Raw genomic sequence first — 11,238 nt, 5'->3', positions numbered from 1 at the left:
AGCTCACCTAGGGCCAGGCATCACACCAAGTACTTCATCCCCTCAGGAGGGCAATGATACCCTGCTGTTGTTCCTGATGGTCCAGGGAAAGGGAGGCTAAGCAAGAGGAGAATGGGAGCAGGGGAGCCCAGGGGACACTGGAAGGAAGATTGATGGGCAGGGACTGACTGGGTTTACCAAGCCCACCAGGGCTCTGGGGAGGCCAGTCCTATCAAGACACCCAAGGCAGGAGGTCACTGTGATACCCAGCAGTGAAAGGGGGTGAGACCTGAGCAGGGCACAAGCTCTGGTGAGATGCAATTCCCGCTCCTCTCTTCCCCACGGGGGACTGGCTTTCCTTGCCGTTTCTCCACTTCCTTGACGACCTCCACTGCCTCTCTGCAGCCCCCAAGCCCACCGCTGAGGGAGACAGGCCAGGCAGGAAACACACGGCAGCCTCTCCTTGGGCCCACTTTATTTGGGAGCGGGGTGGGGAAGGGTCTAGGCCTGCTGTGCCCGCAGCAGTGCTCGCACCTGGCCGATCTGCCAGTCGACACTGGAGCGTGCGGTGCCACCCAAGGCAGCATACTGCTCCACACTGTGCCCGTAGTCCCACACTTGGCTCACGTCACCCGTGAACAGGCGGCTGCGGGGAAGAAGATGAGCCAGGACAGCCTGGTCACCTGGGCCTCAGGGGCCCAAGCTCTGGCCCTGGGAGGCAGCAGAGGGAGGGGAGGAGCTGCACCTGATGGTCTGTAGCTCCTGCAGGGACAGCTGGTTGAGGGCGACCCCTTTGGTCTCGGCCATGAACACGGCTTTCCCAGAGGCCTCGTGAGCCTGGCGAAATGGCATCTGCGGGTGCCGGGTGGAGCGCAGTGCTGACTGGCTGCCTCGGCACCCTGCTTGGTGGTGGGCACCCTGCACATCTTGCCCACCCCACCCGTCGTCCCCTCAACCCTCCACCCCAGCCACCCCACACATACCCCTTTGCGGACCAGGTAGTAGGCGAGGTCAGTGGCCAGCATGTCAGGACTAAGAGCCTGCGCCATGTTCTCACGGTTAACCTGGAGGCAGGCGCGGGAGAGTGGTGAGTCCTGGGGACTCGGGGCCTAAGCTGCCGTCCCCAAGCCTACCCCTAGGCCAGGACGTCCCCTGCCTTGGGCAGATCCACTCTTACCACCCTGTTCTGCTCTCTCTGCTTGAGCCATCTTTTCATAATAATTGGTAATTCTGAGGTGTGCGACTGGGCTGCCTTTATGTTTTCAGAGTTCTTATCTTTAGCACACATCAGAATCACCTGGAGGATTTATTACAAGTACAGAACCCCGGGGCCACCCCCAGTCTCCACTCCAGCGGGTCTGGAGTGAGGCCTGGACTGCACTTCCATCAAGTTCTCAGGTAATGCTGTGGTCCCAGAACCACACTGAGAACCACTGCTTTTGAGACACATCCTAAACTATTTGGAAATAAATGATATGAAAATGGGGATTTGCTTCAAAATAAGGGGGAGGGGAGGGGTTGTGGGTAAAGACAGCTGCTGAAGCAAGAAAGGCCATGAGGTGATTACTGCTGAAGCTGGGTGTTGACACATAGGGGTTCATCATACATGCTCTCAACTGTTGTATACTGAAACTTCCCACAAGAGATTAAAAACGAAATTTGGTTGGGCCAATTGATGAGACTCCTTGAGTCTAACCCACATGCATTGTACTGCAGCAGCTAAAGTTTTGTCCCTTTACTGTTCCTCAAGGGCAGGAACAAGCACCCCCCTCCCCCTGTCCCAGGTCTTTGGGACCATCCGCCCTCGCCTCCTGGCATATCCACTCGAGTTCAGGGACTGAGGGGAGAAGGGGCGTGTCTTGCCTGCAGCGTAGAGATGACGCCAGTGGCCACCTGGAGGACGGCACTCATGGTGTCTGACACTTCAAACACGGCTTCCTTGTCCTCCTGGGAAGCATGTGGCAGGGGTGAGGGCCCTACAGCCCCCCCCCCCCCGCCAGAGTCCCCCTCTGCCTTCCCCTGGAAACACTCAGCCGTTGCACAGCCCGCACCAAGTGAGAGGAGTGCGCTCAGGGTGCACAGGACAGAAAGTGGCACTTCTGTGGGGCCCCCGCCTGTGCGTACCAGGGCCCTGAGAACCGCTTCATGGTGCACATGCAGGTGGGCCCCACCCTGCCCCCCGCCCCCAGCCTTGTACCTGTAAGTCCTTGTTGTAGGTGCTTGGAAGCCCCTTGAGGGTCATCAGGAGCCCAGCACACTAAGGGAAGAGTGAGGGTCAGCAGACTGGGCCTTGGAGCCCATGCGGTCAGCCACAGGCCTCACCCCCTCCCGCCCTTCTCACCCGTCCAAACACTCGCCCGGCCTTGCTCCGGATCAGCTCCAGGCTGTCTGGGTTTTTCTTCTGGGGCATCAGGCTGCTTCCAGTGCTGGGGACAGAGATGCTAGGGCTCAAGGGGATTCCCTGCCCCTTGGCTGGCCTGCTGGCTGAGGTGAGAGGAAGGAAGCCATGCTGGTGGGAGCAGAATTGGGCACGGCAGTGCAGCCTTACCTGTAAGCATCTGAGAGCTGCACAAAGCTGAACTCCTTGGTGCCATAGAGGATGAGGTCCTCCGCCATTCTGCTGAGATGGGTCATGCACAGCGAAGCCCAGAACAGGAACTCAGCTTGGGAGAGGGGAAGGGAGAGCAGGCTCTCTGGTCACCCGGCTTCTCTTGCGCTTCACCCAGTCTGGAGAAGCTCCAGGTGGACCACATGGGGGTGGGAAGAGGCTGAGAGGAGCCGGGGCTGAGGGACAAAGGTGGGGTGCAGTGCAGGGGATGAGCGGGCTGGCCCCAGGACTCACCCACAAAGTCTCGCTCACTGGTAGCATCCATGCTGTTGACAGTGATGGCCCCAAAGTTCAGTGCTGGATGAGGGGAGGGTGGGGAAGCAACAGGGCTGGGCTGGAGGGCAAGGAGGAGCCTCCTCTACCTGACCCAGCTGCCCAGCGCAGCATGGAGAGGGGCAGGTGGGGGAGGGTCTCTGGTGCAGGTCCCAGGAGGGAGGCAAGAGCCCTGAGTCTACCCAGGGCCATCACCCTGCCACAGGCCTCCCTGACCTCTCAAACTTCAGTGTCCATAGGTAATAGACGGAGGTTTCACCCAGACCCCTGCCCTCTCTACCAGACCTGGTGGGATCTCCCAGGGGGGCGGGGGCTCACCTGCTCGGAGCAGCTCCCGATCCACACCCAGAGGATTGCCTGCAATGGCCCCGCTGCAGGGACAGGGGTTCTGAGTGACCAGGGCTTCGGGCAAGCAGGCCCTGGTACACACACACATTCACACCCAGAGCTGAGCCCAGTCAGCTTGGTGCCCGAAAATTTGTCCCCATGCAGGGGACACGGCAGGCTATGGGCAAATGGCTGGCTGTCTGGAGAGCTCTGACCCTGCTCTGACACACTTGTTAGCTCAGTCATCCACATTGTAAAGAGAACTGGGAGTCCATACAGGGTCCTGTCTGCCCATGTAGAAAACCCCTGGATGAGGAGGCAGGTTACCTGGTTTTCTACTCCCCTCTGTCCTTCCTGGCGCCTCTTCTGTCAGTCCCCAAGGGCCATGCTAACTCTGTGGCAGCAACCCTGGCCCCCACCCTTGGAGCACTGGGACCTCACTCACCTCCCTAGAGGCAGAACATTGATCCGCTTCTGCACCTCCAGCAGCCTCTCAGAGTCTCTGGTCAGTGCCACGGCATGGCTGTGGGGAGCCAGGGACAGGAAGGTCAGGGCAGCCCAGGGGCCCTCCGTCCACAGTCCCTCCATCAGGGCCCGGCTCACCTCAGGATCCAGTGGCTCCAGCGGATGGGCTGAGCCCTTTGCAGGTGTGTGTACCCTGGGAAGAGGATGTCACGTTCCCTGTGGAGGAAAAGTAGGGGTAGGGGACCTGAGGGGTTCAGGAGGCTCGAGTGAGGTCTGCCTGTGACACCTGGACCCTGCAGGCTTGGGCCCCTCCAGGGAAGAGCAGGGCAGGCCTAAGAAGGATCGGCCTGCACGAAGGACCGGTGGTCTCCTGGGGACAGACACGTTGTACGGGAAGAGACCAGAAGTGGGGCAGTGTGATCCAAGGCCTGGGTCAGAGCTGTGGGGCCTCCGTGGAGCGAGGCCTGGCCAGTACCAAGCATGGATTACACCCTCAGCTTGGGTGTCTGCATCTGCAGCAGCTCTCAGCAGGGGCCAGGGTGGTGGGGGGTAGGGAGAAGGAGGCACCCGGTGGGGCTGTTTGTGAGCAGGTGGGAAGCTCCCCAGAAAAGCTGGGGGCACTTCAAAGTAGGTAGGGTGGAGGCAGAGGGGCTGTGGTGGTGGTTCTGGTCTCTTTTTTTTTTTTTAAGTCAACAGCTTTACTGAGATATAATTCACCCATTTAAAGAGTATACTTCAGTGTACAACCATCACATCAATTTTCGAACATTTCACTACCCCCAAAAGAAACCCTGTCCCATTAGCAGGCACTCCTTATTCTGCCCGCCCCTCCCCAAAATGGTGCTTGTGCCCATTTCCCCCAGAGGGTGAGGTCTGTGAGACACGGGTCATGGGGAGTAAGGGAGGAGGTGGGGTCAACCCTGTCTCTGACAACAAATAGGAACACCTCAGCAGTCGGGGCACAGAAGCCAAAGCTTAGAAGGAGGCTGGTGGGAGGCGTACTTTGGCTGTCCTTTCCTGGCCATGCTGGGTGGGGTGGGGACGTGGGGCACATGCGGCTGCCCCAGGCACCGGCAACCCCATCTTCAGGCTTCAGAACACCTGCCAAGTGCCTCGGCTTCTTGCTTGTGGATCCTCGTAGTGGGGAGCTTGCCCTGCCTGGCTAAGCTGGCACAGGGGAAGGGGACATTGCAAGAAACGCCCCACTCCCGGATGCTCTGCAACTCCGTACCCCAGGCCTGGCTCCTCTACCCTCTTCATCCCTGCTACTGAGGTCTGGCACTCAAGCTGCCTGTATCAGGGGAGAGGAAACCCTGGCTGCCCTCCTGGCCTGCTCTGCCACCGGGGTGTCCGCAGGGGACTCACGCCTCTGCCCGGTCCACCATGGTTCTGATGAGCTCCCAGAGGAGAGCAGAGAGTGTGGAGCAGTTCTGCCGCATCCACAGCCTGAGGTCTGTGACCACCTGTGGGAGGAGGAGGTGGCACTCAGGGAGACAGAGGTGTGGCTTCCCTGGAGAGCCAGGACCACTGCACAGCTCCAAATCTGCTATCTGAGACCCCCAAGGTTGGGAAGCACTGGGCGCGGGGTAGGGAGGGGGGCTGGCAGCACCTGGTCATTCCGACTTCGTCCTGTGTGCAGTTTCCCAGCAGTTTCCCCAATGAGTTCCTAGGGGTGGAGAGAGGCATGGGTTGTGGTCTGCTGCTTTAAGCCCAGAGGGGTCTGCTCAGGTGAGTGCACTTCCTCCCTCCCTGTGTGTAGCCCCCTTCCCTGCCCCAGGGCCCCTGGTCCTGCCCAAGCCCTGCCATCTCTGTCGAAGCCTCTTGTTCTGAGTTCCCACCTGTACTCTGCCACTGACGAAGGGAACAGAATGATGGTGCCTATGCTCAAAGTGGCCCAGGGCAGGCGGCGTGGGCACGCCAGGGGAGCGGGAGGGGGTCGTACCTTCAGACGCCGCTCATTGGCCGTGTGGATGTCCTCATCATTGGGATTTAGCTTGAAGGTGCCCTGGGCCCACTCCTCAGCCACCTGTAGCCGATGGCAGTAACCTGGGGTCAGGTGGGCAGGCACAGACAGCCGAGAGGGCCCTGTCCCCACCCTTGCCCTGGTCCTGGGAGAGCCACAGGAGGATCCCATGCAGCCCACATCCGAGGAAGCATTTCAGGCCCGGCGCACTTCTGCCCATGAGCTGTGGGGCCATGGGGTGATAAAGGACACAGAGAGACGGTGAGCACAGCACGTGGGTAAAGGGCAGCTCTCCAGGCACACAGACACCACAGGGCAAATGAAGGGCTTGCAATGACACTGCAACATGCACCTGGGGATCTGGTGGGAGCTGGGGGCCACAGGGAGGGGCCGCTGGGTGGGCGTCGAGGCACGGGAAGTACCTTGTCCAGGCCTCGGAGTATCTGGTCCGTCTCAGTCTTGGTGAGGAGCCCTGCCTTCTCCAGGCCCCGGCTATAGGCCTTACTGCCCTGAATGTCCACTTCCCACAGGTGCTGGTCGTAGGTGATGGACGAGTTGAACTTCTCCATGATGGGGTCCACGGCACCCACAAACCGGCCGCCCCACAGCTTCCCGCTCTGGCCAGGAGAGCAGGAGCAATTAATCTCCTTCTACCCCGCGAGGACAGTACCCCTCACAAGGGGCCCTCAGGAGAATGATCAAGTGTGATGGCAGTGGGAACCAGCAGACAGAAGGAAAGTGAGGCTCAGAGTCAGGAACTTGCCCAAAGTCACTCAGGGAGTGAGTGTGTGAATGTGGGCGTGCACTGAAATTACGGCTCTTTTCCACCACAAGAGACTGCCCCAGGGAGATGGTAGCAGGGTACAAGGCACTCTGAGACCACAGCAGAACTCCTGGAGCCTTTCCTGCCACTGACAAGGTGGGAAGTCACTCCAGAACCCAGAGTCTGAATCCAGCTCTGATGTACTAGTGATGGTAATACTGGCTATCACGCACTAAAGTCTCCCAGCTTGCTGGGCCCTTTTTCATCGCTTGCATGTACTGACAGCAGCCCTCTGAAACAGATACCAGTACTCTGCTGCTACAGAGAGGGAAGCCGAGCCCAGAGCAGCTCTGTAGCTTGCCCTCTCAGGGAGGGAGAGCCAGGACTGCAGCCCAGCCGTCTGAAGTCAGAGCTCACGCTCTGAACCCCACATGCTGCCAGGACCTCTGTGCTGGCTCTTCTGTTCTGAACTTTTGCTGTAGGGACAGGCAAGGAGGCATCTGAGGGGCCCCATCAGGCTCAAGTTACCTGCACTGCCCTCCCATAGCTTGGGGCAGAGCATGCAGGCTCAACCCCCACCACTCCTTTGGGGAGCTCTCCTGACACACCCGTGATCACTAGCCTTCTAGGAGGTGACTAGCTGACCCTCTGCCCCCCAGGAGCCAAGGGCAGAGGGATGAGATAGAGTCACCTCTGTTTTGAAAGAGGGCATAGGCCATGGGACAGATGGGGGAGGGGTGCAGAACTCGTGCGGAGCAGTCTAAGCACCCAGAGTGCCAGGGACTAGGAGAGTAGAGTGCGGCATGGAGAGTGCATGGTACTTCACTGCATCTCTTTGTGGAGGGGCATTTAAATGGCCACTGGGGACTGTTCTCCTCTGTCCCCCTGCAACATCTCATACCTCTGTTAGCCTCCGGCCCATGGGCGTGTTATACAACCTCTCCAAGCCTCAGGGTTGCATCTCTGCCCATTTGATAAAATTTGCTAAGTACATACATAGCACAGTGCCTGGCACTCAGTAAATTCTAGGTATTACTAAGGGAGAGGCCGAGGGCTGCTGGGGCCGGGAGTGCACCACGAGACCTCCACCACGCTCCAGCCACAGGCTGTGAGCTGACCACTCAGTGCCCAGCATTGGCCACCAGAGGACTCTGCCCTGCATCAGCAGCCTCCACCCCCCTCAGCCTTTGAGTCAGGACTGCCCTTAGCCCTCTGCTGCCCCAGCAAGCCCAGATCTTCAGCAAAGCACCACTTGGGTTCCCGGTCCTGACTACTGGGGCCACAAGGTCAGGGCCAGCCAGTAAGGATAGGGAGCCAGTCTGCTCCTCAGCCAGAAGCCTGGCATTCTTCCCCCAGCAAGACTCCCTGCCTGGGTTGTTAGTAATAACTACCTAACGAGCGGGACCGTAGCCAAACCAATTAGTGCCGACACACAGGACAGCCTGGGGGAAGCAGAGCTCACCTGGCGCCCCATTCTGCATTGGGGCCAAGCTCCCACCCCCCTAGCAGGCTTAAAAAGACCCCAGGAAGATGTCAGAGTGAGATGCCTCCACCTGGGCACTGAGGTGATGGGGAGGAACAATGTGGTGGGAGAGGGCACTGCTCCAAGCCAGGGCACACCTGGGCCAGAACAATCCCTTTGGGGCAAGAGGCAGGGGCACGGGGCGGGGGGCTGAGATAAACGAGCAATAGCCCTTGAGAATGCACAGAGAATACCCTTTGTTGCTGTTGGTACCATTAGCTACCACTTACTGAGCACCTACTATTGCTTAGCCCTGTGGGAGACATTCTATGTGTTGTTACAGCCTCCTATGAGGTGGGCACTGTCACCCCTATTTTACAAAGGAGGAAAGAGGTCCAGGGTGTCAAGTGACTGCTTCAGAAACCAAGTCTGTTTGACTCCAAAGTCTAGGCCCTGCCCCTGGCCCTCCACCATGACCCACGCTAGCAGGGCAGGCATTCTTATCCCATTTATTCAGATGAACAAACTAAGACCCAGAGAGAGGAAGTGATTTGCCAGCTAATGAAAGCCAGAAGGGACTGGAACCCAGACCTACTGCTTTCCAGGCCGGTTGACATCAAGCAAACAGCCCCCTTTTTACTCAAAGGCTTCAAAGCAATGACCTCATGACCCAGTACTTTACAGAGGGAGGCAAACAGCTATTATTATCCCCATTTGCCAGATAAATCAACCCAGGCCCAAGAAAAGCAACCTGTGCCTCAGACTCTCGCCACTCAGTGGTCAGGAAGAGAACCCAGGAGTCCTCGGTCTCTAAAGAAGAGAGGCCAGTGAGACAGGAAGCTTCTGGGCACTAGGGCCACAGGGCACAGCCTTCTACCTCCTGGATCTTTCCGCACAGCACAGTTATATGGACTCTGCTACACACAGACAATTGCTACAGCAGGAGGTCAGGTCAGGACCACCTTCCCCAGCAGAATGCTTTGATGGGTTTGCCACACTGACTGCCTGGGGAAGAGAGGGAGACGGGCAAAGATCTCTCCCGGGAGTGCCCACCGCCTGGAGCCAGGAAGGACAATCACCCGGAAGGCGGCCGGAGGCAGGTCTGGCACCAGGAGATTCCGCGCAGAGTCACGACCCGGCTGGCCCCCAGGGCGCACCACCCCTTGTTTGGAAGCTCGGAGGACCGGCGTCCCTGAAGTCCTACTTACCTCCGATGCCATGCTGGGTGGTTCCTAGTCGTCCGGGAGCCTCGATCCTCCGGGTCTGGAAGACAAGACCAGACTGAAGACCTCTTCGGCCGCCGGGCGGGGTCCCCAGGGCGGGGCCAGCCTCCGGCGCCAGCACCGCACGTGGCGGAACACCGCCGGTGGGGAGGCGGACGTGGGCAGCGCCTCGGTCCTCCGCGTCCTGCGCTCCCGCCAGTCCCCAGCGTCAGGCCGCCGCGCACTTACCACCCCTGGCCGCTCTGTCTGTCACGCCAGCCAGCCCGCGGGGCTTTTCTGGCGGAGGGTGCGTCAGCGGCAGCTGGACCTGTCCCCGCCTCCTGGCGACGGCCGCACCAATCCCAGGAGGCCGGGCGAGGTGGGCTTTGCCTCCGCCCTTCAGCCTCGGCTGTGGGCGGGACGGTCTTCAACCCGGCTTCGCGCCGAGCGGCCCCAGGGGGTGCGTAGGGAACGCTGAGGGTGCTGCCTGGGAGCAGCGCTCTAGGCAGCAGATGCTCCGGGCGCTGGACACACTGACGAAGGGTAGAGGCGAAGACGCCGGGCCGGGCCTGGCGGGCCCACAAGATATAGTACAATGTGAAATGGCATGCCCGGTCATTCATTCGTTCATTCACTCATTCAACAAACACGAACTGGACACCTCCTATGTACTAGGTACACAGATACTGAAGAAAAAGAAATAAGCATTAGAAATGACGCGTGCCTCAAGAAGCTTTAACAAAGCACGGACAAGGTGTGCGGGTGGGTCACAAAGAGCAGCGCAGAGCAGACGGGGTGTCTATCTAGAATACTCAAGGAAGATTTCCTTGACATGATTTATTAAACAAAAATAGCAGACTGTGTTCTACACACTGGGGGGGACAGCCTCGAACTCCTGCCATGGAACGGCTTCTGGTGGAGATCCAAGATGGGGACTTGGAAGATGAGAGGGAGTTAGCTCAGTGGAGATTAGCATATTCCCTGCAGAGGGAGCAGCCTGGGCAAAGGCCTACTTGGAGAATTCCAAGCCTTTTTTAATGTCCTTCCCTGTGCCTAGAATGCCCTTCATTGCTGTCTGTCTTGCTACCTCCCGTTCGTCCATCAGCATTCTAGCCAAGCATCATCAATGTTGGGAAGCCAGTCAGCTGATCCAGGTGGATCCTGGATCCAGGTGCCCCCAAGGGATCCTGAGCACAGGCGCATCTAGCAGCCTTTTCCTCAATTGGGAGCATAGCAGTTGTGTTTCTGGGTCTTCTCCCCTACCCAAATGTGAGTTCCTTGGAAGCAAGACCTCAGACATTTTACCCCTGTGACCCCCAGCAGGCCATTAGGTGGACAGGAAAACCAGTGAGATCAGCTATGAGCCATGTATGTGGTCCTGAAAACTGAGAGCATATGGCAAGTCCTTAGGCTCTACCTGTTAGTGTATGAGGCCAGACATCCCGTCCTGAGAGGCAGTGTGAAAGCCAGTAGTACTCTGCAAAATGAGATCACACTCCTGAATATTAATATACAGGAGCCAAATCCTTTGGCAAATGAATTCAGATTCGAAAGGGAGTTGGGGAAGATGTTTGAGAGCAGGGCTGTAGCAACAATACCAAATGCAGGTTCCAGGCTCTGCGCTAAAGACTTCACATGATTAATCTTATTTCATCTTCAGGACAGTCCTGTATATAGATGAAGAAACTGAAGTTGTAAGGGGTTAGGAGTTAGAGGATGTGCCTATGGGCACCCAGTTAGAAGGGGACAGTCTGGCTGCCCACACTGCACCACATGACAGAAGTGTCACCCCAGTTTTGCTTGCGGCAAATAGCAAGCTTGGCCTGCATGGTGGCCACTGCATGGTTGGGAAAGGGAACTCAGGAGAAGGAGGAAGACAAGGAGGCAGTATAAAGGCTTGTAAAGAAAAACACCAGACAAATCAAAGGAGTCTGCAGCTAAGGCCCTGACAGTATACACTAAAGTGGGCATGCCCCTTAATCTTGAAGAAATGTGCTTAGCTTTAAAGACTCATGGGAGCTGATTAGCCAAGTTCCCTCTGAAAAGGCCGAAGCTCCTGAGCCAAAACCTCTGGGAGGCTATGAGACACTGGGAAAAGTGTGCCTGCCAGTGGTCAGTCTGTTACCAGTGCAGGGAAGATGGGCAGGTCATCTCTAACCACCAGGAGGGCACCCTTTGTTGTCTGTAGTCCATGGA

At 58.1% G+C, this 11,238-nt stretch overlaps 1 protein-coding gene across 1 annotated transcript; it reads right to left on the bottom strand.

The window, feature by feature from the left end:
• Positions 1–437: 437 nt before the first annotated feature.
• Positions 438–9,388, bottom strand: ASL (argininosuccinate lyase). Its single transcript, XM_019718520.2, has 17 exons — positions 9,292–9,388; positions 9,049–9,103; positions 6,038–6,232; positions 5,595–5,678; positions 5,262–5,318; positions 5,018–5,115; positions 3,791–3,868; positions 3,633–3,710; positions 3,179–3,231; positions 2,822–2,884; positions 2,528–2,642; positions 2,321–2,405; positions 2,177–2,236; positions 1,843–1,926; positions 963–1,043; positions 725–831; positions 438–625 (listed from the first exon to the last, which is right to left on the bottom strand). The coding sequence occupies exons 2-17, from the start codon at positions 9,058–9,060 to the stop codon at positions 481–483; spliced, it is 1,395 nt and encodes a 464-aa protein (XP_019574079.1). The 5' UTR covers positions 9,061–9,103; positions 9,292–9,388; the 3' UTR covers positions 438–480.
• Between the last annotated feature and the right edge of the window lie 1,850 nt (positions 9,389–11,238).

This window comes from Rhinolophus sinicus, chromosome 3 (assembly GCF_057876585.1).
Source record: "Rhinolophus sinicus isolate RSI-liver-muscle chromosome 3, RSI-T2T, whole genome shotgun sequence".
NCBI classification, from domain to species: domain Eukaryota; kingdom Metazoa; phylum Chordata; class Mammalia; order Chiroptera; family Rhinolophidae; genus Rhinolophus; species Rhinolophus sinicus.
Note: the sequence above shows the minus strand (reverse complement) of the source record. Positions and strands in the feature narration are given on the sequence as shown.

What these genes read in the sequence shown, in the direction of transcription:
- ASL (XM_019718520.2), bottom strand. An exon ending in CAGCTCTCAGATGCTTACAG is followed by an intron (nt 2,406 to 2,527) that starts GTAAGGCTGCAC and finishes CTCTGTCCCCAG; the next exon opens with CACTGGAAGCAGCCTGATGC. An exon ending in ACTACCTGGTCCGCAAAGGG is followed by an intron (nt 832 to 962) that starts GTATGTGTGGGG and finishes CGGCACCCGCAG; the next exon opens with ATGCCATTTCGCCAGGCTCA.